Here is a 24,000-nt window from a genome sequence, read left to right as displayed (position 1 = left end):
TAGAATAGTCTGAATGGTAATTGGCTTGATTACCGGATTATAGGTTTCACCATAATCTACACCTGGTTGTTGATGGAACCCCTTGGCTACTAGACGAGCCTTATAACAATCTACACTTCCATCTGATTTGTGTTTGATCCGAAATACCCATTTTGAGCCAACAAGATTCATGAAAGATGTTAAAGAAACCTAGATCCAAGTGCCATTGTTGAGGAGTGTATTAAATTCTTCTGTCATAGCCTTGCGCCAAGCTGGAGATTTGATAGCAGAGGTGACATAATTGGGTTCTGTTTATGCAGAAGAATTGGTGGTTGTCAAAGCATGGGGTAGAGGGTACCTTGTAGTGCCATCAATGTAGAGCTTTGGTTTGTGAATTTGGTTCCGAGCTCTTGTGACCATGGGATATAGGCTAGTAGGTGCATCCAAGGTAGATAGAGTGGTAGCAGCAGGACTGTTAGCTGCAGAAGACCTGGACTCATCTCGATTTGAATGAGCAGCAAGGGCAGGAATGTTGGCAACAGGATGTCATGGCTCATCCCTATTGGACTGAGTAGCAGGGGCAGGAAAATTTGTTGTAGGATGCCTACACTTATTGGTTGTAATATTGCCTACGTTTAACATAGGCCATTACTGCATTATATACAGAGTTTCTGTTATACAATTGCTGATATGAAATCTATTCTATCACACTATACAAGGAAGGTTTGAATTTCAAACTATCCTATCTAATCTATTCTCCTTGATATTCTTTGATATCCCATGAAATCTTCTTCAATCAATATCAGCGGTTGGTTGGCTAGTAGCAGGTGTTTGAGTTGAATCAGGTTGCTGACTTGACTGACTTGAGTTAACAATAGATATTCCAATAGTCCAGACACTGAAGAAAGAACTCGAATTCTGAATGCCACTTTCTTCAACAAATAACTAACATTTTGTCACATGAATGTAGCCAATATAAAAAACTAACATTTAGGTTCTTGGTCTTCATTCTTGGCTGAAGATATATCAACTGGCCGACCACCATAAAGAAGAACCTGATCCCGATTTATTTTTCTAATCAAGTAAAAGTGGAAGCTTGCGAGACATCCTGATTTACAACAGCCCCCTATAAAAATAAAATAAAATAAAAAAATTCTCATTTATCTAAAAAACTAATAATTTTAAATGATTGCTCCCCGCAACTAAACTTCAGTGCCCACGCAGTCAACAAGGCCGAATGATCGCTGCCATTGCTATATATGGGGCCGACTCCAGTTCCAATCCAGCAACCAAATTTTTCATACAGTTGCAGCAGAAGCTTTTCATAATATGCAGTTTCTGACAAAGTCATTCATCTCTGTTAATCTCCCAAAATGGGTGTCTTTGCGTTTGCTTATTAATCTATTACTTGTGTTAGCAAATGTAGCTTTCTCTGTCTCCATCGTCAAGTACTTGCCTGGCTTTGATGGCGAGCTTCCATTTAAGCTCGAAACCGGGTAAGTTTGTATATATATTTTGAGTGTAATATATATATATATATATATATGTGTGTGTGTGTGTGTGGGGGGGGGGGGGGGGGGGGGGGGGGGGGGGGGGGGCGCGCGCGGGGTGTAGAAATATGTTCATTTCATGGGGGGTTTGGTTTCAGATATATAAGCGTGGGGGATTCCGAGCTATTCTACTATTTCATCGAGTCCCAAGGAAACCCTCAAGAAGACCCTCTTTTCCTGTGGCTCACTGGAGGCCCCGGCTGTTCTTCTCTCCATGCACTTGTCTACGAAATTGGTATTTCTATTATCATAATATAATATTTGTTACAGTAACCATCCTTCTATCACAAGTAAACATGCATGCTCAACAATCTCTGGTGGCATTTCGGGTCATCTCAGTGGGGTTAGGTTACAATGTCGAATCCCCCAATAAGAAACGCTCGGGACTATTGCCTATTGGCTTATGCATTTGCTTGGGTGTTTCTAACTTGCTAGATTCCTTGCTTGGTGTTTCCTTGGTTTAGAAAACATTAAACAAATCTGTTTTAGGAGTTTTTTTTTTTTTTTTTTTTTTTTTTTTTTTTTTTTTTAGATTTTTTCTTATATTTAATGAATAAAATAAGTTTAAGAAAAGCTGCTGCTAGTACTTCAAATACGATACATTTTTATAGAAGTACATTAAAAACTGTTACTGTAGTTAGAGTGACTTCTCTCTAAAAAAAAAACTGTCATCTGATCGAAAATTGTGTGCAGGTCCTTTGGAATTTGATATTAACACCTACACTGGGGGGTTACCCGGCCAGATTGGTATCTTACCCATATGCATGGACAAAGGTTCAGAATCCAGCCTTCTTCGTTCACTCCACCCACCTTTTGTCTCCTGTTTTGTTGTACAATTCTCATTAACCTGTGGTGATAAATGTGCATGCAGACAGCGAGCATCATATTTCTAGATGCACCTGTTGGCACCGGTTTCTCCTACGCCAGAACTCCAGAAGGCTGGCCTACCTCAGATTCAGAATCAGCTGAGCAATCTTACCAATTCCTAAGGAAGGTGCGTACTGCGTAAAAACTCATGCTTCAAGAATGAAAATTCATACTACTTTGACAGATATTCTTGTGGCAGAAATGTGGAAAACCAAAAAGGGCTTAATTAGTAGAGTTAACAGAGTCATGATAAGCTCATGGACAGACAATTTCTTCAAAATATTCATTAATTTATGTTTTTGGGGCATGATGCAGTGGTTGGATGAACACCCACAATATCTCTCAGTTCAACTTTTTATTGGTGGAAATTCTTATTCAGGCATAACTGTTCCACATGTTACAAAAAAAGTCATAGATGGTAAGATACATAGTTTCTTGAACTTATCAGAAATGAGAACAAAGAGAATTTGGGAATTTAGAATTATATTCAATCATCGATCAAGAGTTTACAAAACTGCATATATACATTCTGCAGAAGAGAAAAGCTAACTACTGAAGTAAAACTAACTAGTTAAGTTAACTAACCAGCCAGCTAATATGCTAATCTAACACGTGTTTTACAGCTAATCAAACGTGATTTACATGTGTAACTCAATACCCCCCCTCAAGATGAACAATGGATGTTGAGAATGTTCATCTTGGATAACAAAGACTGAAAAACAGTAGAGCCAAGAGGCTTAGTAAACAAGTCAACCAACTGATTAGAGGAAGTAACATGTAAAGTCCGAACTAAACCATGTTGGATTTTTTCTCGCACAACATGACAATCGATCTCGATATGTTTAGTTCGTTCGTGATAGACCGGATTAGCAGCAATGTGCAAAGCAGCCTTGCTGTCACAGAATAAAAGAGCAGCTTGAGGATGCAAAATCTGGAAATCTTTGAGAAGCTGGAACAACCAAGTAATCTCACAACAAGCAGCAGCCATAGACCGATATTCGGCCTCAGCAGAAGAACGAGAAACAGTAGTTTGTTTCTTAGATTTCCAAGAGATCAGAGAATTACCCAGAAAAACACAAAACCCGGAAACTGATCTGCGGGTGTCAGGGCAACTAGCCCAGTCAGAATCACAAAATGCCTTTAAATGACAAGGGGAAGAAGCTGGAAAAAACAAGCCCTGACCAGGAGCAGCTTTGATGTAACGAAGGATCCGAAATACAGCATCTAAATGAGGCTTTCGAGGGGCCTGCATGAACTGACTTAAGGTATGGATAGCATAGGTTAAGTCAGGACGAGTAATAGTGAGATAGAGTAGCCTACCAATCAACCTGCGATATGACTTAGGATCATCAAGCAACTCACCATCCGAAGCAGAAAATCTAGCATTAGAATCCATCGGAAAAGCAGAAGGCTTAGCAGCCAAGAGACCAGTATCACTTAAGATGTCCAAAGCAAACTTGCGTTGGCACAAAGAAATTCCAGCAGTAGACCGAGCAATCTCCAAGCCAAGGAAAAACTTCAAAGGACCCAAATCTTTGAGTTTGAAATGAGTATTCAGAAACACAGTAAAATCAGTAATAGATTGTGTCTCATTGCTTGCCAAAATGATGTCATCCACGTAAACAAGGAGAGCCATAAAAGAGGATCTTGTGGACTTAGTAAACAGAGAGTAATCGGATTTAGATTGTGTAAAACCATGAAGAAGTAGGGTGGAAGAGAACTTTGAGAACCACTGCCGAGAGGCTTGCTTCAAGCCATAAATGGATTTGTTCAATTTACAAACCCGAGTGTCCCCCTTAGAGATGAAACCGGGAGGAGGCTTCATGAAGACTTCTTCATCAAGATCACCATGTAAGAAGGCATTATTGACATCTAACTGATGAAGATGCCAATTATTAATGGCTGCCAATGCTAATAAACACCGAACAATTGTCAATTTTGCCACTGGAGAGAAAGTCTTAAAGTAGTCCAAGCCTTCACATTGAGTAAATCCTTTTGCTACAAGCCGGGCCTTATGCTTTTCAATGGAACCATCAGAATTGTGTTTGATCTTAAACACCCACTTGCAACCTATAGGAGTTTTGTTAGGAGGTAAAGGCATAAGGGTCCAAGTATTGTTATCCTCAAGGGCCTTGATTTCAGCTTGCATAGCATCATGCCAGCAAGAGTGCTGAACTGCTTCGTGATAAAAAGTAGGCTCAATGGAAGAAGAAACCGAAAGAACAAATTGTTTATAAGAAGGAGACAATTTATTGTAAGAAAGAACAGAGGAAAGAGCATAAGGATTACCTGAAGAACTTGGAAAAGAACATAGAGAAGAGTGAGAAGATGTGGCCAGTTGACAATGAAAATCCTGAAGATAACTAGGTGGATGTTTAATCCGGGAAGACTTTCTAAGAGAAGGAACAGAGTCCGCAATGGTAGGAAGGACAGGAGACGGATCAGAAACAGGAATAACATGATGCAGATCAGAATTAAAAGAAATATCAGCATTAGAAGGTGAAGAAAGAGAAGGATGATTAGAAGAAAAAATGGTCTCATCATCAGAAATGGGAACAGGAAGAACAATATTATGAAAAAAAGGATGAGAGGAAAGAAAATCAGGATGATATGGAAAAATGGTTTCATGAAATATAACATCTCGAGAGACAAAAACAGTATGAATAGAGAGATCAAACAATTTGTAACATTTGATGTTATAAGGATAGCCAATGAAAAGACAAGGCTTAGCCCGGGGATCAAACTTAGAATGATTTCTAGCAAGAGTAGAGGCAAAACATAGACAACCAATCACACGAAGATGTGAAAAAGTAGGGAGAACAGAAAATAAGCATTCAAAAGGAGTTTTATTGGACAAAGTAGGAGTAGGAATACGATTGATGATATGAGCAGCCGAGAGAACACACTCACCCTAGAAAAACAAAGGAAGATTAGCCTGAAATCTTAATGCGCGGGCAACATTGAGGAGATGCTGATGTTTTCTCTCCACAACAGAATTCTGTTGAGGAGTTTCAACACAGCTGAGTTGATGTATAATGCCCTTGGATTGATAAAATTCAGGCATATGAAATTCAATACCATTATCACTTCTTAAAGTTTTAACTTTTGTATTGAATTGAGTTTCAATAAGATTAATAAAAGACACAAGTAAATGTCGGGTTTGAGACTTAGTAACCATTAGATGCACCCATGTGAATCTAGAAAAATCATCAGCTATGGTGAGAAAATATTTAACACCATTGAGTGAATCAGTGGAGTAAGGGCCCCAAATATCACAATGAATCAAATCAAAAATTTTATTGGATATTGAATCACTTACAGGAAAAGGTAAGCGATGTTGCTTAGCCAATGGACAAACTGTACAACAATTATTGGTATTAACAGAAATGCTAGAATCATATTGACTAAGCAATTTTAGTCTAGAATCAGACAAGTGTCCCAAGCGAAAATGCCATACATCCGAAAAAACTTGTTTAACAGAAAGGCTATGAGCTAAAACATTAGGGAAAGTAAAGGAAGACAATTCTGAATTGTTAAGGAGGTGGAATAGACCAGCATTTTCTCTACCCACTCCAATCATCTTCCAAGTCAACAGGTTCTGGATGAAGCAAAAATCAGCAAGAAAAATGAGACAACAAGAGAAAAATTTTGTGAGTTTACTTGCTGAAATAAGATTGAAAGAAAAAGAAGGAACAAATAAGACATCAGTTAGAATTAAAGAAGAAGATATTCTAACAGTGCCTACATGTGTAACCGAGACAAGCTGTCCATTTGGTAGTTTGACAAATTTGGAAATGGTGGCAGTAATAGTAGTAAAAAAAGAAAGAGAGCAAACCATATGATCAGTGGCACCCGTGTCAATGATCCACGGTTGATTAACAAGTCGAGAAGCAACTTGAAAAGTGGAAATTGAAGAAAAAACAGAATGTTGTGAATGGTTATTGAAAGAAGCAGAAAATGTGGAAAGGTTACCTGACATATTTGGAACCAGATGATTTTGAGGTATTCCAACCTGATTCACTGAGGAGACCACATCAGAATTTTTTGTTTTGATCATGGCAAACAATTGCTGAATTTGCTCTTGGATAAGAGGCAGGGCAGCAGTGGATGAATCAGCCTCAGATACTTGATGAACAGAATGGTGTTCTGCAGCTTGCTGTCCTTTGGTAAATTTAAAACCAGGTGGGAAGCCGTGTAGTCTGTAGCATTTCTCCATGGTATGACCATAAACACCACAGTGTGTACGTGTGGGACGATTTTTACGGATGGCACTTGGTTTACCATGCCGAGGATTAGAGGAATTGGTAGTAGGTCGAATATGTGAAGATGGAGAAGAAGCAGGACCTTTTGTGAACAGAGCAGTGGCATTATTATGCATTGTGCTTAATGAACCAGATATTTCTTTTTGTCGTTCATGTTGAACAACTAAGGAGAAAACCTTGTTAATGGGTGGAAGAGGATCCATTAACAAAATTTGTCCCTTCACATGGGAAAAAGACTCATTCAATCCCATAAGGAATTGAAGAACATACTCCTGATAGTGATACTCAGTAAGAGTCTTCAACACACCACATGAACATTTTCCACAAAGACAAACAGGTAAAGGACGATAAATGAGAAGTTCATCCCATAGTCCTTTGAGAGCAGTAAAATAACTGCTTACCGATTGATCCTCTTGAGACATAGCAGAAATAGCCTTCTGAATTTGGAAGATTCGAGGTCCATTTTGCTGAGAAAAACGGTCTCGAAGATCATTCCACATAGTTTCTGCAGAGTCAACTGAGATAACACTTGCTGCAATCTCCTTAGAAACTGAATTGATAATCCATGACAGCACCATATTATTGCAACGAGTCCATGCAAAGAAATCTGGATCAGAAGAGTGAGGTTTCGGCAAAGCTCCATTGATGAATTGAAGCTTGTTCTTGGCTGTCAAGGCCATGAACATTGATCGGCTCCATGTGTAGTAATTGTCGCCTGTGAGAAGTTGAGTAACTAGGATTGAACCAGGGCTGTCGCCATGGTGAAGATACAATGGATTAGAATCCATTACAGAAAGTGTTGAAATCGAAGAATTTGATTCCATGGACAAGATGAAATCAGATTTTAAGAAGAAGATTAGATGTTTGAGCGGAAGGAAAAGTTAGGGTTTAGAATGCTCTGATACCATATCAGAAATGAGAACAAAGAGAATTTGGGAATTTAGAATTATATTCAATCATCGATCAAGAGTTTACAAAACTGCATATATACATTCTGCAGAAGAGAAAAGCTAACTAACTGAAGTAAAACTAACTAGTTAAGTTAACTAACCAGCCAGCTAATCTGCTAATCTAACACGTGTTTTACAGCTAATCAAACACGTGATTTACATGTGTAACTCAATAGAACTTGAACTTGAACTTGAACTTTCTACACTGAAATCAAACCCTAGCCTCTTTGTATTTAGACTAATTAAGCTTGCTTTGTGTATGAGTTTTCAGGTGTTGCTGCTAAAGTAAAGCCACAAATGAATCTCAAAGTACATAAACTTACCATATTTGGGCGTTTTATTTTGCTTTTGCATTACGGTTATGACATTTTTTCGAAATAATCTCAGGGATATCTAATTGGGTGCCCACGAACAGACTCTTTTATTGATGAAAATTCCAAAATAGTATTCGCTCACCGGATGGCACTCATATCAGATGAACTTTATGAGGTGAATCATTATCGATCCCAGAAGGTTAATTAAGTATATAATTAATTAAAAAAATAATAATTGATGATTTAATTATTTAATTAATAATCTAAAAATTGTTATGGTTTACACCATTTCCAGCAACTCAAAACAAGTTGTAAAGAGGATTATGTGAACGTAGATCCATCCAATACAGCATGTGTCATGGCTCTTGCATATTACCAAAAGGTGAGACTGAAATATTGGATTGATAGTTATAAGATTTATTAATTTACGCAATTTATTTACCATAAATACTGAGTGATTCTTCGAAATTGCGTGCAGTGCATCAAAGATCTATATACTTATAATATTTTGGAGCCAACGTGCGCTGATGCATCCCCGAAGCCAAATCCAGATCTCGATCGAAGATCTCTACATGAAAATCCAACAGATTTCATACTTTCGCCACCGAGAATTCCTGATGAATGGTGTCGGGTGAACATCTCCTTCTAATTAAAGCTCAGTTTCTTTTTGTGTAAAATATTTTCTGAAAAATATTTTCGTATTGTTTGGTGTTTTGTGCGATCAAAAATAATAATCAAACTGAATTTATTTTCGTTTTAACCAAAAAAGCTTCTTTAGTTCTGAAAAATGATTTTCATTTTTAAATTTCATAAATCATTTTCTGAGCTGGAGCTTCTCATTCTCAAATTGCTGGACCAATGCCAGAACATTGTTGGACTTTGGACCCCCGTCGGGACCTGTTCGGGACGTTGCTAGGACCAGCCTAGAATTCATCTGGCCATTGCTGAGACCTCGCCGGGACTTCACCAAGCCACCACCAAGACCCCACCAGGACTTCACCGGGCCACCGCCGAGAAGTCACCGGGGCCTGTCGGGACATGTACATGCTTGTGTGATTACGGCGGGTCCCAATGGGGTCCTGGTGGTGTCCCAGCGCACCATCGCCGGAATTTCGGAACTCAAATTTTTAATTAGGTTAATTTATATATATATATATATAAGCTAGGATTTCGGTTAGGGGGTTAAGATTAAAAAATAAATAGGGAAAAGTACACATAACCCCCTCAAACTACCACTCAATTGTCAATGTACCCCCCTAAACTACCAATTGTGTCAATGTCCCCCCCTAAACTACCAAAAAATGTCAATGTCCCCCCTAAGACCAACAAAAAAACAAAAATGACCCTAATTTTTTTTGAATAAGACAAAAAATGTCCTCATTAATTCAAAAAATTAAAACTAAAATTAAAAAACATAAAAAAAATAAAAAAAATAAACTAAAAAAGAAATATTTAAAAAAAAAAAACGAAAAATAAAATTAAAATAAAAGAACAAAATTTTTAATTTGTGTCTTTTTTTTAAAAAAAGAAAAAAAACGAAAAAACGAAAAAGAAAAAAGAAAAAAAGAAGCTAACTGAAATTTATTTATTTATTTTTAAAATAAAACAAATGAAAAAAAAACAGTCTTTATTAAATTAAAAAACGAAAAATAACATTTTTTTAAAAGAAAAAAAAAAACGAAAAAACAAAAAATAACTGAAATTTATTTATTTTTTAAAAAAAATAAAACAAATGAAAAAAAAAACCTGTTTTTATTAAATTAAAAAAAAAACGAAAAAGAACAATTTTTTTAAAAAGAAAAAAAAACTGAAAATTATTATTTTAAAAAAAAATAAAAACAGTTTTAATTTTTATTTTTTTGGAATAAATTTTTGTTATTTTAGATTTTTTTAATAATTTTTGTTATTTTTTATTTTATTTTAATAATTTTATGAAGGGCATTTCTGTCATTAGGGGGACATTGACATTTTCTTGTAGTTTAAGGGGGGAGATTGACACAATTGGTAGTTTGGAGGATACATTGACAATGATGTGGTAGTTTGAGAGGGTTATGCGTAGTTTTCCTAAATAAATAACAAAAGTTGATTAAACAATTTAAAAAATATAAGTAACAAAATAAATAAATAATTCAACAAAATTTAATTATTATTTAAAACATATAAATATAACTTACAATTTTTGTTGTCGCTCCTTGTGTTAATTTATTCAATTATTATATACGAGCCTTCGTATTTTAAAATCATTGCATAATTTCTTCGTTGTTTATAATTTTAAATGTATACTTTTCAATATGTATTACCAAACAATCATTTCATATATATATATATGAATTTATCTAACTAAATTAAAATCATTTCATCATATATGGATATCTGTGATTCTGTATATGATATCCATTCCTCAACTTGTGAAACTGTGTGACGTTTTATGACAGTAATATAATAAATGTTATGGTAATATATATATATATATATATATATATATATATATATATATATATAATATACTAATATTTCGGTCAATAGTCAAATGGAAAGTCAGTTTTTCGAAACAGTGCATTTTTTTAAAAAAAACATTTTTATCTTAAAAAAAAGACTAAATGTTTAAACGGCGTCGTACTTGTGTGATTCATTTCGTAAGCAACAATATTACCCTTTTCTTGAAATATAACGTCCATCTGCAGAATTTTAACTATGCATTGTCCTATATGTGGGCAAATGACGAAAGGGTTCAAGATGCTCTGCACGTTCGACAGGTTTGTAAATATTTGTTCATGGCGATGATGTACGTTTAATTGAGTTGGTATGATGTTATAATGTTATTGAGATGTCATTTTATGATGGCAACAGGGTTATGTGTTGGACTGGAAGAGGTGCAACAAGAGCTTATCATACACAAAAGATATCCTTAGTGTGGTTCATGTTCATCGATATCTCAGTAAATTTGGCTTACAACTCCTGGTACAGAGGTAATCACTTCATATATATCTATATATATCTTCTCTTGTCTTCCATGTATAGTTGGATGCAATTTGTATATCATAAGACAAATTCTACATTAGCGTTGTTAAAAAAATAAAAAATGTTGGAAGGTTGATGAACACTACCACGTTTGTCGTCAGCCCAATGAGAATGAGTGGGATATATAATATATAGGGTAAAATCCACGTACCTCCCTCAAACTATCACTCAATTAACAATGTCCCTTCGAAGCTCGAACTACCAAAAATTGTAAATGTTCACCGAATAACGAAAATACTCTTAATAAAACAAAATAAAATACTAATTTTTTTTTTTTTTTAAAAAAAAAAAAAAAAAAAAAAAAAACCAACAGAGACCTTAAAAAAAAAAAATGGAAAAGAAATACATAAAAATCAGGGGTGGATAGATTTAAAAATTTAAAATTGAAAAGTTTTTTGTTCTTTTTTTAAATTAATTTTTTTTTTCAAAGAAATTAAATTAAAAAATCGTTTTTTTTTAAAAAAATAAAATTAATTATTTTTTCTTTTTTTATTTTATAGGGTATTTTTGTCTTATTGAAAAAATTGTAAAGTCATTTTTGTCTTTTTGCTGGCCTTGGTACATTGACAACTTTTTAGTTCTTTGGAAAGACATTATCCCAATTGAACGTTTAAAATAACTTCTATAAAGACCTGGCATAAACCAAGTCTTTTATACCCACCAATAAAAAAGAGACACATCAGTATATTATACTAAATCACATGATCAAACGAGAATAAAGCCGAAACAGAGGGTTTTTATCTCCTGAACTCAACGTATCAATCAACTCCTTTCCCCATTCAAGAGAAAAGCCACCCCTAGCCGCTGCCCACACCACTGCGGGCCACCGCCCTCTACTCAGTCAAGCACCATTGAGTGCTGAAGATCTCCGACTCACACTCACAGTTCTGAAGAACACACATTGATTTGGTCATCCAAACAACAACATCAAAATCCAGCAACACTTGGTAAAAATAAAAAAGGAAAACGCATCCATCAACTACCCAAACAAGAAAAAAAGTGTCAAACAGAACAAATCTAAAGGAATATCCACCAAAACCAAATTTTACTGAAGCAAAACAAAATACCCAAAAATCAACTCTCTGTTGGTTCTTGTTTAATACTGTCCATTATGCATCTGTGTACTAGTAATGGGTCGGGGTGTTTAAAGATTGTGAAGATTTGTTGCAGAAAGAAGCAGGGACGAGTGGAATGTGGTGGGTAGGTCTTTGAAAATGACAACCCTGTCCCTTGGTTTCTTTCACTTCTTCTTCTAGCGAATATCAAATTAGCATTTGTTAAGATGGGTTTTATTTCTTTACTACCGGAGATCATTTTTTACTTGGAGAAAAGCGTATGTGAAAGGGCTCTGGGTGTCTTTGACGGACTACCAATGGAGGAACCATCAATGGGGTTCGGTGGCGTTTGGCAACGCTCGGCGGAAGAGAGGTCAGTGGTGGTGGTGTGGGCAATGGCTCGGGGATGGCCTTTCTCTTGAATGGAGAAGGGGTCAATTGATATGTTGAGGAGATCGAACTCCTGTGTTTTAGTCTTATTTTCATTTAGTTTTTTTTTTAATTGAGATTGTTAGACATTAAATGTCTCATATGATCGTTACTAAAGATTTTGGTTTTGCCATGCACAGTGGTGACCGCGATTGTGGGCACAGTAAAGTGGATAAAGTCTCTTAACTTGACCGTCGCCAACGATTGGCGACCTTGGTTCGTTGACGGCCAAGTTGCAGGGTGGGTAATCCTTGCAATATATATATATATATATATATATATATATATATATATATAATTTGGAGAGTAATTACAGGTACAAATTTACTGAAAATTCAGAAGGGTTAAAGTAAAATTTCTCTTATTTTTGTTTTTTGTTTTTTTTTTTTTAACCTGAAGATATATTCATCTCTTACTTCTTCAATTTAGGTACGCAAGAAAGTACTCAGAAAACGGATTTCGTTTAACATATGCCACTGTAAAGGCAAGTAAAGTAAATTAACTATGCATACTCTTATTATTTATTTATTTTTTTCCTAATTACTCTTATTATTTATTTAATTATTCATTTCCAATACTTTTCGTATATATTTTTCTCCCTTTTGTTTTTTTGGATATATAAATTAAGAGAAGTGGGATGTTTTGCTTTGTCTTGTATAGGGTGCTGGTCACACGGCTACAGAGTACTACCGTAGAGAATGTTCCCACATGTTTCACAGGTGGATTCATTATTACCCATTGTAGTTATTTATGTTAATGCAGAGACATCATTTTGTTTGGCTAGGTTTTATTTGTAATAACTATCTGTATGGTTTGAGTCTTTTTTGACTCAGATGGGATATAAACCTTTTATGATGGTGTCCTATGTACACCTATATGGTGGTTAATATGTACCATTTTCTTCATCAATGAAAGATTTATCTTTCCTTTAAAAAAAAAAAATGTAGGCCAGCTCAGCCTACAATCTTATAATGGGAGCCACAATGAGAGAGAATTTGATGTGGAAGCAACAATTTGGAGCGTAAAATTAGAGAAATGATTGTTGTACAACTATAGATAACTCTCATCCAACATTACTTCCGTGGTAAGTTATTTTTATTTTTATTTTTTCAAAAAAATGATCTAGCATTTACCCCATAGTAGTTTCATCGTTTTTTTTTAAAAAATAAAAATAAAAAAAAATAAATAAACTGTCACGTAGGCAAAGTTGGATAGAAGTTGTATATACGATTGTACAACAATAATTTGTCATTAAATTAAGGCCAATGGGATGAAGATATAAGGGGATGAAAAACAGTAACCAATGGGAAAATTTTATTGGTCAATATATGTACTAATTAAATATATTCCACTTGAAATTAAGGTTCTTCGCATTGATGCCTCTTGCACTAGATAGTAGATATAGTGAATTTATTGAATAAGTTATCGAAATTATTCATTATTTTCTAGCTAGCTAGAACAATATTTCCCCTCCCACATAAATAATGGGTGGTTTCATCATTTGATTTTTAACTATATATATGAGGCCCATAATCTATGGTATATCTTCTAATAATGGCATAGCCGCTTTTTAGATCTTAAGAGTCTCAAGGATATGAGTAGGGGTGTACAAACGAGTGGTTATTAACCGCCTAATAACTGCTAACCGCATAACTGTTTTTGTAGCCAGTTGAAAAAAATCGCAAGGCGATTAGCGTTTTTAGGGTAAGCGGAGACAGTTAATAACTACTACTCGCCTACCCTTATATATAATAATAATAATAATAATAATAATATACAAAACCACGTCATTTTGGTGCATTTGATATAGGGTTTTCGTTTTAAGTTTAATGAAATTGATATTTATTCATAATAATAATATTGAGTTTTGTTATATTTTGAAGTCTTCTACTTATTTATAAAAGACCCAAAATCATATAAAATAGGCCCTAAAAAAGGCTCAAAGAAAATCCAAAACACCAAAATAGACCAATTTATTAAAAGCAGTTATGCGGTGCGGTTATAAATTTCAATAACCACTAACCGGTGGTTATTTTAAAACCACTAACCGCCGAAGGCAGAGCGATTGCGGTTATAAAAATTCAATAATTGCCTAAGGCGGTTGCGTTTAACGATTATAGACAATAACTACTTGTACAGCCCAAAATCTTATTCACATAAGAATATTCTTTGTTTGTTTGTAATTTTTCTTATGGGGAATTCGGAAGCTGCATCTGATGAAGGGTTTTTTTTTTTTTTTGTTAAACATCTTATTGGTACCTGTTGTGAAGGCCAAGAAAATAAATAGGGGGTTAGCAATTAGTAAATAGTGTTTATAAATTGATGGGATTAATAATTAGATTCTAAGTGATGTTTATAGTGTTTAAATTAAATAAGTCTAGGATAAAAGATAGAAATAAAATAAGATGGGGTAATAGTGCAATTTAGAAAGGATAGGGGCTAGTGTTAAATAAGACCAAAGCTTAGCCTTATCCATAGCCACGTGTGTGGCTATGGATTAATGGGGAGATATTTCTCCCCTCAATCTCGCAGCATCCCCCCCCCTTCCCCCCTTCCTCTTTTTTTTTTCTTCTTTTTTTTTTGGATGAATTAAATCTTTTATAAACCAAACTCAAAACGATTACAAGCCCTCCAGTAAAAACTGGAACAAATTCTCAAAGAGAGAATACAAACAAAACAACCCAACAGACTACTACATCTAGCAGTAACCCAACAGAACACAAGACAAGCAAGAAAGCGAAAAGTACCGCTACACTCTCAGCTTTTTCTATTGCTTGCTTCAACCTGCTGTCTTTACAATCAAACAACTACAAGAGCATCAAAACTCCAACCCCATCTATTAACAAGAAACTCTATACTCAACTCTAACCCGCACCTCCAATTTGACCTAGCCACTCGAATAAAGTTGCAGCTGATTTCCTGCAACGGATAAAGCAGAAATAGCAGAAGACGATCCCCCCCACCAGAATACCACCATACAGAGCATCCCGCACCAGACAAAACTGCATCCTCAAACCAGACTAAAAGAGGAATGCAGATTCCAGCGGAAGACTAAGGTATGATTGAGATCCTTGAACTGCCCATTAGCCACTAGCCTTGAGCGAATTTCCCATCTAATACAATCCATAAGAGATTCTTCGGTTTTGGGTGAGGAATTATGCAGAATAGCATTCCTCTGTTTCCAAATATTATACACAGTAGATCCCAAACACAGCCTCCCCAAATTAGCTCTAACACCTCTTCCCCTTAAAACCTTCAAACCCCAAGCTTCAATAGCATCCCAATCCAAAGGTGCATTTGGGATGGAACACTCGGACATGATATTTGTCCAGATTCGGCTACTGAAGCTACACCTAAAGAAAAAGTGTTCTCGGTTCTCTTGGGCGGCACGACAGAACAAACACAAAGTGCATCTAGTGTAACCCCATCCACACATTCTCTCCCTAGTGACCAATGCATTCCGGAAAACAAGCCACAAAAAAAAAAAAAAAAAAAAAAAAAAAAAAAAAAAAAAAATGTTTAGGGATAGAGGATGGAAACCAGACCAATTTCGACCATCCAACTGCCGGGTGCACCTCTCTAAGCTTGTCCCAAGCATCAGCACATGTATACTGTCCATTTTTAGCATTCCAAACAGCTAAATCAGTATCTCCAATCCCTACCTCAAAGAGTTTGCTTTGAATTACAACCAAAGCATCAGAACGAGCTGGAGGCCAATTCCACTCTCCATTTTTTATAGCAACTTCAAGTTTAGACAGTAAAGGAAAGCCTGAATCATGAACAATACGGTGGCCAAAGGTTTCCAAAAGATACCCTGCAGGGTGCCAGTGATCAAACCATAAAAATACTCTAGAACCATTGCCAACTTTAAAGCTAATAAATCGTTTGGCTATATCACGAAGCTTTAAGAGTTTTTTCCAACTCCATGAACAAGAGTTCGAGATAGAGATTTATTTTCTTGTTTTCTCTTCTTATTTGTCTTTCTTCTTCTTTCTTCCTTTTCTCGCACGAACACAGTAAGACTGAGAGAGTCGGAGAGACTGAGGGAGGAGAGAAATAGAGAGATGAGACCGAGAGAGAATCGAGAGATGTGAGAGCCGAGAGATGCTGAGAGAGAGATGAGATCGGGAGAGTTGAGGGAGATGGAGTCCGATCCTCCGATGGGTGGCGTCGACGAGACCAAAGGACGCCGGCGACGCGATCTCCGGTGAGCCCGTGAACCAGAGATGACCCTGGAGAGAGAGAACCCGAAACCCATAGAACCCGTGACCCACGACCCGTGAGGACCCGATCCTCCATGATCGGCGACTGGGACTGAAATCCGGCGATGGAGGAGCTCCGACGGAATCCAGGAGCTTGAACCCACGACCCATGAGCCCAAAAAATTCGTGACCCATGCGACCCGCAACCCGCCAGACCCGAGAAGAAGACCCGGTTCTTCAAAGTGATTTCCGGCGACTTTTACGGCGGAATCAGTGGCTTTTACGGCGGATTTGTTGAGGAAAATCCCCAAGGTATATAAATCCTATAATTTTGTGGATTGATTTGATTATGGTGGAATTAGGGTTTTATGTTTTGGGGGGTTTTGTTCGGCCGTGTGTTATGCTTGTGTTTTTTGGATTTAGTTCCTGTTTTGGCCGAATGATTTGGAGTTCTGTGATGTTGGGTTTTCTTGGTGATAAATTCTGGAGTATTTTGTGTTGATTAATGATGGATTTATGGGTATGTGATTATTGCAAATTTCTTGTGGATTTTCAGTGTGTGTATCGATTATACAGTAGGGTAAGGACTGATTTTGATTAAATTTATGGATTTTGGTTTGATGATAGCCGATTAAAGCTAGGGGATGATTATGTAGTTCCTGTTTGTTGATCTTGGCTGAAATGTTGTCCTGATTATGGATTGAGTGTAGTTAGATGATTTTTGGTGGTTTTGGATTTGTAAATTTGGGGTTGATGTTGGTTCATTTGTGAGACCGTTGGTTAGAGGATATTATTGTTGATATTGATGGATATGAAGTTTTAGTTGTGATGAATTGTTATGGAATTGTAAGTTAATGAATATGTTAGCCTATGATTAATGTTCTATTGTAAGTTGTTGGTGCTTTATTGGAGAGATGATTTTGATGGGTATTTTGATGAAAACTCCAAATCTGGTTTATATTTATAAATGGGATAATTATGTTAGTTTATGACTATTTGTTAGGGATTAAGTTTGTTTATGTTCTAGGGTTGATGTTAGCTTAATTGGAAATGAAATGAGAGGTGTGTGGTGTGGCATTGATGGACTTAGTGTGGTGGAGGAGTCTCGGAGAAGTTGGTTTTGGTTATGTGACAGAGTTTTGAATTATGCCCTAAAAGGAGTTGAGTTAGTTATTATGTTGTAAATGGTTAAATGAATAAGATAATGACTAATATAAATTAAGGAGTAAAGGCAACATAGAGTAAGTGATCAAATAAAATATATTAACATAAAGAAAGAATAAACCCATGAGTAGGTAAAGTAATTATATAAATGGATTATGGATTTAGGCTAATATAATTGAAGACATTAAGATAATCTTTAAGTATAAGTCACTAAAGTTCTAGGTTGGAAAGACTTGATGGATTAGGTTTTAAGTGTTGTATGTGTATATGTATATATGGATACATGTACATGTATATGACTAAAATATATATATATATTGTTAATTTAGTGAATGAATTACAAACTATAGAAAATGGTTAACAATAATAGGGTGATACAACAAAAATAGTAAACACACATTTGTGCTTAATATGCATGATATATTATGAACCTATAAACAATGATCCACATAATAGTAACCAAGGTACCCAACTAGACTTAGAAGCGAGTGATGCGACGTGTGAGCACGCGGGTAGTTAGGATGTCATAAAGTAAGGAGTCCATAGCATAGTCTAACGTTATAAATATTTGTAGGATCGTGTCATAGTTGGAGACTTCGAGGGGTTCTCCAATGTAGAGTTCGAGTTGGAGTCCAATGCAGCCAAGATGGGTATTCCACTCACTGAGAAAATATATATATTTTTATATGTATTGAATTGATAAAAATATATATATTGTTTATGAAACTGAACCAACCATATGATGAAGTGTATATGCTTTGAGATGATTTGATTTGATTAGTTTCGATTATGTTTAAACTATATCAATGATGTTTAAGAGATAGTGCAAGAGTGAAAAGTATTGACTAGATTTAAAGTGTTAAGTTCTGCGGTTGAGATTTAAATTATGCAAATTGTTTGAGAACATGTCATGTTGAAACTGTGTAGATTTTATAAAGAAACTAAGTTTTGAATGATTTCAAAGTGTTGGATAAAATGCTGAATTTGTTTAGTTTTAAAAGGACGTGATTTAACAACTGCATGATTTCAGTGTGACACAGTAGTGAAATATATACTGGTCAAGCACGGAACATTGAGCATGTAGTATAGAGCATACATACCAGCAGTATCAATATATCAGCAGCATAACATTATCAGCAGCATATCAGTATCAGCAGCATTATTAGCCCCATGTCATGCATAGCATATATAACATTGTTTTGTAAGAGATGTTTTTATGTTATGAGTAGTTTTACTAGACGTATTGGTATGCATAAGAGTCTTCATGAAAAAGATCCTATGTATATTTCTATCGGATAGTCATGTGTTAAGATCATACATTGAACTTGAAAGTACATGGATACATGATTGCCCAGGTGCGAGTAATGGCATGTCTATGAGTAGAAAAGTTGACTGTTCTTGTTCTTCAGGAAAGACTTGTTAGCATGATTGAGTTTAACTCTAGTGCTCTCATGATCTACTGGCATCAAGGCACGAAACTGAAATACGATTAGAGATGGTGTTGCGAGTGTTTTGTTGACGGATGTTATCCTAGTACGGAAGAGTAAGGTGCCATGTTCTTTGCTTATGACCTATGTGTATGCGTGATATCTGTGATAGAGTGATCGTATGCACATATGTCTGAGCGACCGATGAAAAATATTATTATAGAGGGGTCTATATGTAGAAACTTCCAAGGAGGGATGACTGGAACTTTTACATATGATCACAGCTATATAGTATGTTTTAAATGTTTTCTGATTAGTCGGTGTTTGCTGCATTAGCTATTGGTAAATTGTGGCTAATATAGTGCTCGCACGACTAAAAATAAAATAAGGGTTGGTTCTTTGTGAAAACTCAGTCAGTCTTATACCACTGAGGTCTTAGTGTGTTTCATGCTAAGACGGTGAACTCATTCTTTCACCTATGCGGATGTGGATACCACCACAGCCGTGTAGATGATGTTTCTTTGGCTGCAGGTACTTCGGTATAGTTGAGGGGTTGGTAGCAGTGTACTTGGGATATTATGACTGAAGCTCGCTGCGTCAGTTGTAATTGTCGGACCACTGGTTGTCCACTATTTTATAGGTTTAGTATGGCTTGTGACGTTTGTGTCACTTATTCTTTGTTAAGCCATTATTGTTATGTAATGATTGTGTTAATAAAGACTCAAACAAATAGACGTTAAATGGCTCAATGTTGTAATTAAGTTGTGATAGATGTATAAGTTGTAATTTCCGCTATTCAGATTTATGTTTTCCGCTGCATAGATAGATATATGTTATACTCTGATTATTAAGTACATGTTATGGGGCATGTGCCATATGTTGGCTGAGCGACACGTAGTCGTGCCACTGCGATGACTCGTTTTATGTTTGTATAAAAAAAAAAAAAAAAAAAAAAAGGGGTCGTCACACCTGTGATTTGATACCTTTATTTTTTGACCCATGTGCTTTCATTCGTATCACAGATAGTACTTGTGGTTCGGGAAAAGACGGACTCGTACTTTCGTATATTTTTCCGTTCAATATTTCCGTGTCAATATTTAACCATTGAATGTTGACACGCGGCACAGTATAAAAAAAAATATAAATTAAAAATCTTTAAAAATTAATTAAAAAATTAAAATTAATAAAACTTTATATATATATATATATATATATATATAAAGAAAAAGAGAAGGGTGGCTGAGCTACCCCTTGACCAGCCTGGGGTGGCCGAACCACCCCCAAGGACCACGGGGTGGTCCACCCCGGGGCGGCCGGTGCTTATAGTAATTTCGTTTTCGTGGAATGAAGCATCTTTGAAGAAGCATGTTGGATTGTATATGTTCACCAAAACAGTAATTCATTTCATTTACTAGAATAACAGCAATGTTCAAACAAAAAACAAAATCATAGAAAATAAGAAGAGAAAATCCTAATTATGTAGCTTGATAAGGGCCAAGCAGGGGTTGTAGTCAACTCTGAAGGACCAAAGTTGTATAATATTGCCTTTCCTGAGGCCGTTGTTAATTACAACATTTTTCCATGGGGAGCTGAGCATGTATGTGCTGCTGTTACCCAATTTCCACTTCTTCAAGAAGATGGCCGACTCCTCAAGGCTTGGCTCTATCAACGCCACTTTCAAGCCTTTGAAATGTATCCCATCTTCTTCTTTTTCCTCCAGTTCTGCTTCTTCCTCTTGCGTAAGAAAGTCTGCCCTCATTTGGCCCCTTGGAATGGAAAGCCGATCCTGCGAATCCTCCATGTCGGTGCCCGTCAATTTCTTTTGAATCACAAGCTTCACGTCCCAACCATGCAGTCCCATGATTTTGTCCTTGAACTCCATTGGCATACCGGGCGGTTGCTCTTCAACCGTTTGCTTCATCTCTGTCGGAGTCTTTCCCTGCCTTACGGCTTTCCTAGACTTTCCTTCTTCTTGACTGTGGTCGGAATTTTTGGGCGCAAAATCTAAGGAGTTTTTGGGAGGTATAACCCTCACCCTCTTCATCTTCTTCTTCTCCGGACCCTTTTCACTGTCACAATCCAATGGTGCAGATCGCTTTTTCCGGCTGAATTGAATTAAATCCTCCAAAATCCTCTTGGTGAGCATTGCGTCTTCTTCATCATTATTTTTAGCAACAGCTCTGATCTCGTCTCTGATTTTGTTGAGGGACCCACATATTTCAGGAGAATCGCCCCTCAAATCTTCAAGAGTGATCATATTTCTTCTTCTTATTGAGTTCCAACAGAGTTTCAGACAAGCAGAGAAAGGAAAGAAATTGGTCGATAAAAGAGACCCACGTACAGAGCAAAGCCCAAGTAAGAACAGAAAAGTGATGAAACAGAGTATTGGGTTTCTTCTTCAGAATCCTGATATCGGAGCATTTATACGATGGAGGAATTTGCTTGCGGCGGAGGCCTCCTAAGTCCTAAACCTGATCCCACTCGGAGATGCAGAACTTTCCTAAACATGGAAGTACTCGGAGAGTCGGTTCCTTACCGCCATTGCGACTAACGCTCAGAAACCCAATTTCAAATAAGAACGTAATTACGATTGTACCCTCAATTTTTAAATGTTATTACCTTAAGTGGCCGTCCTAACCAGGACTGCAATCAAACCGAACCAAGCCGAGTATTGAATATTCAAACTCGGTTCGTTTAATTTTTTTTGAACACTAGCCGAGCTCGAACTCGAGCTTGAGCTTATCAACAAACTAGATAATCTGTTCAAGCTTCATTCATTTATTTTTTTAATAAACTCGAGCTTGTTCACGAGCTACTCAATTTATTTAGTCATTCCATACATAAGTAAATGTCGTGATTGTTTACTTTTAAAAAAAAATTAATACTAATTATTAGTTACTTAATTATAGTTAAGATTTATTGTTTGAGTAATTAGAGAAATTAACTCAAATCTTAAATAATCTAATCTCAATTTTATATGTTTATCTTATAGTATATTATACATTCATACACACACAAATGTACTTATATCTATATCTAAACTCACAATTACAATAATTCAACTTATGAAGAACATAAAACATTTTTTTAAAAAAAAAATACTTAACATATTCTCATTACAAAGTTAAAAATAATATTATAAAAATAATACAAATGAAGTTATACGAGCCTATACTAGTCAAGCCGAACCTAAATTTATACGAGCCTGAATTTTTTGTTCAAACTCTGTTCGTTTAATAAATAAACCGAACTAATTCAAACCGAGCTCGAGTATGTTCACAAGTAGCTCTACTCGCTTACCGACTCATCCTAACTCATGAGGTTATTGTTTTCTATATGTTTAATTGTCTATTGTCATAGCTTACTATTTTTTGAGAATCGCTATTCTTTCTTTTTTTCTTTTTCTGAGTGCATATGCTATTATGTGGATTTTTAGTAATTATGCTCTCATTATTTGTATTTCTAGTAATTGTTTGTTTCTAATTATATTATAGGAAAAAATCATATTTAACTCCTAAGTTTTCATCTCATTTGAATTAGTATTTGGATTTTCAATCTTAAGAATAAGGTCTTTAAGTTTTACTCAAGTTTTAAATTGATTCATTTATCACTTAACCGTCAAAGTTAACTACTTTCTACTTGTTATGTGTCTTATTTGACACGTTAGGTCTATCTTAGCGTCAAAGTTAATAATTTTTCTTCTAACGTAACAAATCTTGAAGATTAAGATGACAAAGAAGATGGTTTTTATTTTTGGAGCTGGAGTCTTTTGTTTTTTTTAATGAAAGATTTGGTGCTTAATGATATAACATTGATATTAGATGTTGATATAAACGCTAGCATGTCAATTAAGACACACGTGACATACGATAAACCATTCATTTTGATAGAAAAGTGATAGAGGAACCTATATAAAATTTGAGTAAAACTTAAGGACCATATTCTTTAGAAAGTAAAAACTCAAAGACTAAATTCAAATTAGATAAAAACTTATAGGCTAAATATGATTTTTTATTTTTATTTTTTTTCCTAAATTATATTAACACTCACTGGTTTCCACTTTCCAATGAATTTATTGGTTCTATTTTATTAAAAATCTTGACAAAACATAAGAATCATATTCTTTTGAAATTATAAACTCAAAGACTAAATTCAAATTAGATAAAGATTTAGAAGCTAAATATGATTTTTTCCTAAATTATATTAACACTCGGTGGTTTCCACTTTCCTGTGAATTTATTGGTTCTGTTTTATTGAAAAAAGTTGGATAGTCTTATTAGTCTGGTTCTGGAATTTTTTTTTTTTTTTTTGTTTTTTTGTTTTTTTTTGAGTATTGACATGCTAGTCTTTCATGCTTAAGGAGGTGTCATACTAAGAAATACGAAAGGTTAAATGTTATAAATAGAGTGACCTCGAATATGAGTCAACTTCGATTCAATTATTAAACGAATTAAATTTGAACTAAAATTTATATTATTGAATGAACGAATTCATATAAACTCATCTTGGCTCGTATAAAGTTGTATAGTTTTATTTTTATTATTTTTAACTTTGTAATGAAAATAAGTTACGTGCTTAAAAAGATAAAGAGAATTCTTTTCCTAATATGATAGATAGAGCTGAATCCACATGATTATTAGTTTTAATAAAGATATGTGTGTGGATACACCCACATGTATGTGTTGTGTAATCAACATAAATGTTGACTATAAAACATACCTATAAACTCGATATCGGATCGTTTAAAATTCTAGATAGGGTTACATGATATAAAAAATTA

General features: G+C 35.3%; 1 protein-coding gene and 1 pseudogene across 1 annotated transcript; one reads left to right on the top strand and one right to left on the bottom strand.

Moving 5' to 3' along the window:
• The first annotated feature begins 1,308 nt into the window (after window positions 1-1,308).
• LOC133881231 (serine carboxypeptidase-like 18) lies at window positions 1,309-12,613 on the top strand (annotated as a pseudogene).
• An 8,078-nt stretch (window positions 12,614-20,691) lies between these two features.
• On the bottom strand, window positions 20,692-21,477 carry LOC133881230 (B3 domain-containing protein At1g05920-like). Its single transcript, XM_062320168.1, has one exon. It carries the CDS (start codon window positions 21,475-21,477, stop codon window positions 20,692-20,694), a length of 786 nt encoding a protein of 261 aa, XP_062176152.1.
• Between the last annotated feature and the right edge of the window lie 2,523 nt (window positions 21,478-24,000).

This window comes from Alnus glutinosa, chromosome 11, assembly GCF_958979055.1.
Source record: "Alnus glutinosa chromosome 11, dhAlnGlut1.1, whole genome shotgun sequence".
Classification (NCBI taxonomy): Eukaryota; Viridiplantae; Streptophyta; class Magnoliopsida; order Fagales; family Betulaceae; genus Alnus; species Alnus glutinosa.
The sequence above is the reverse complement of the archived record's forward strand: the minus strand, read 5'-3'. Positions and strand labels throughout refer to the sequence as shown.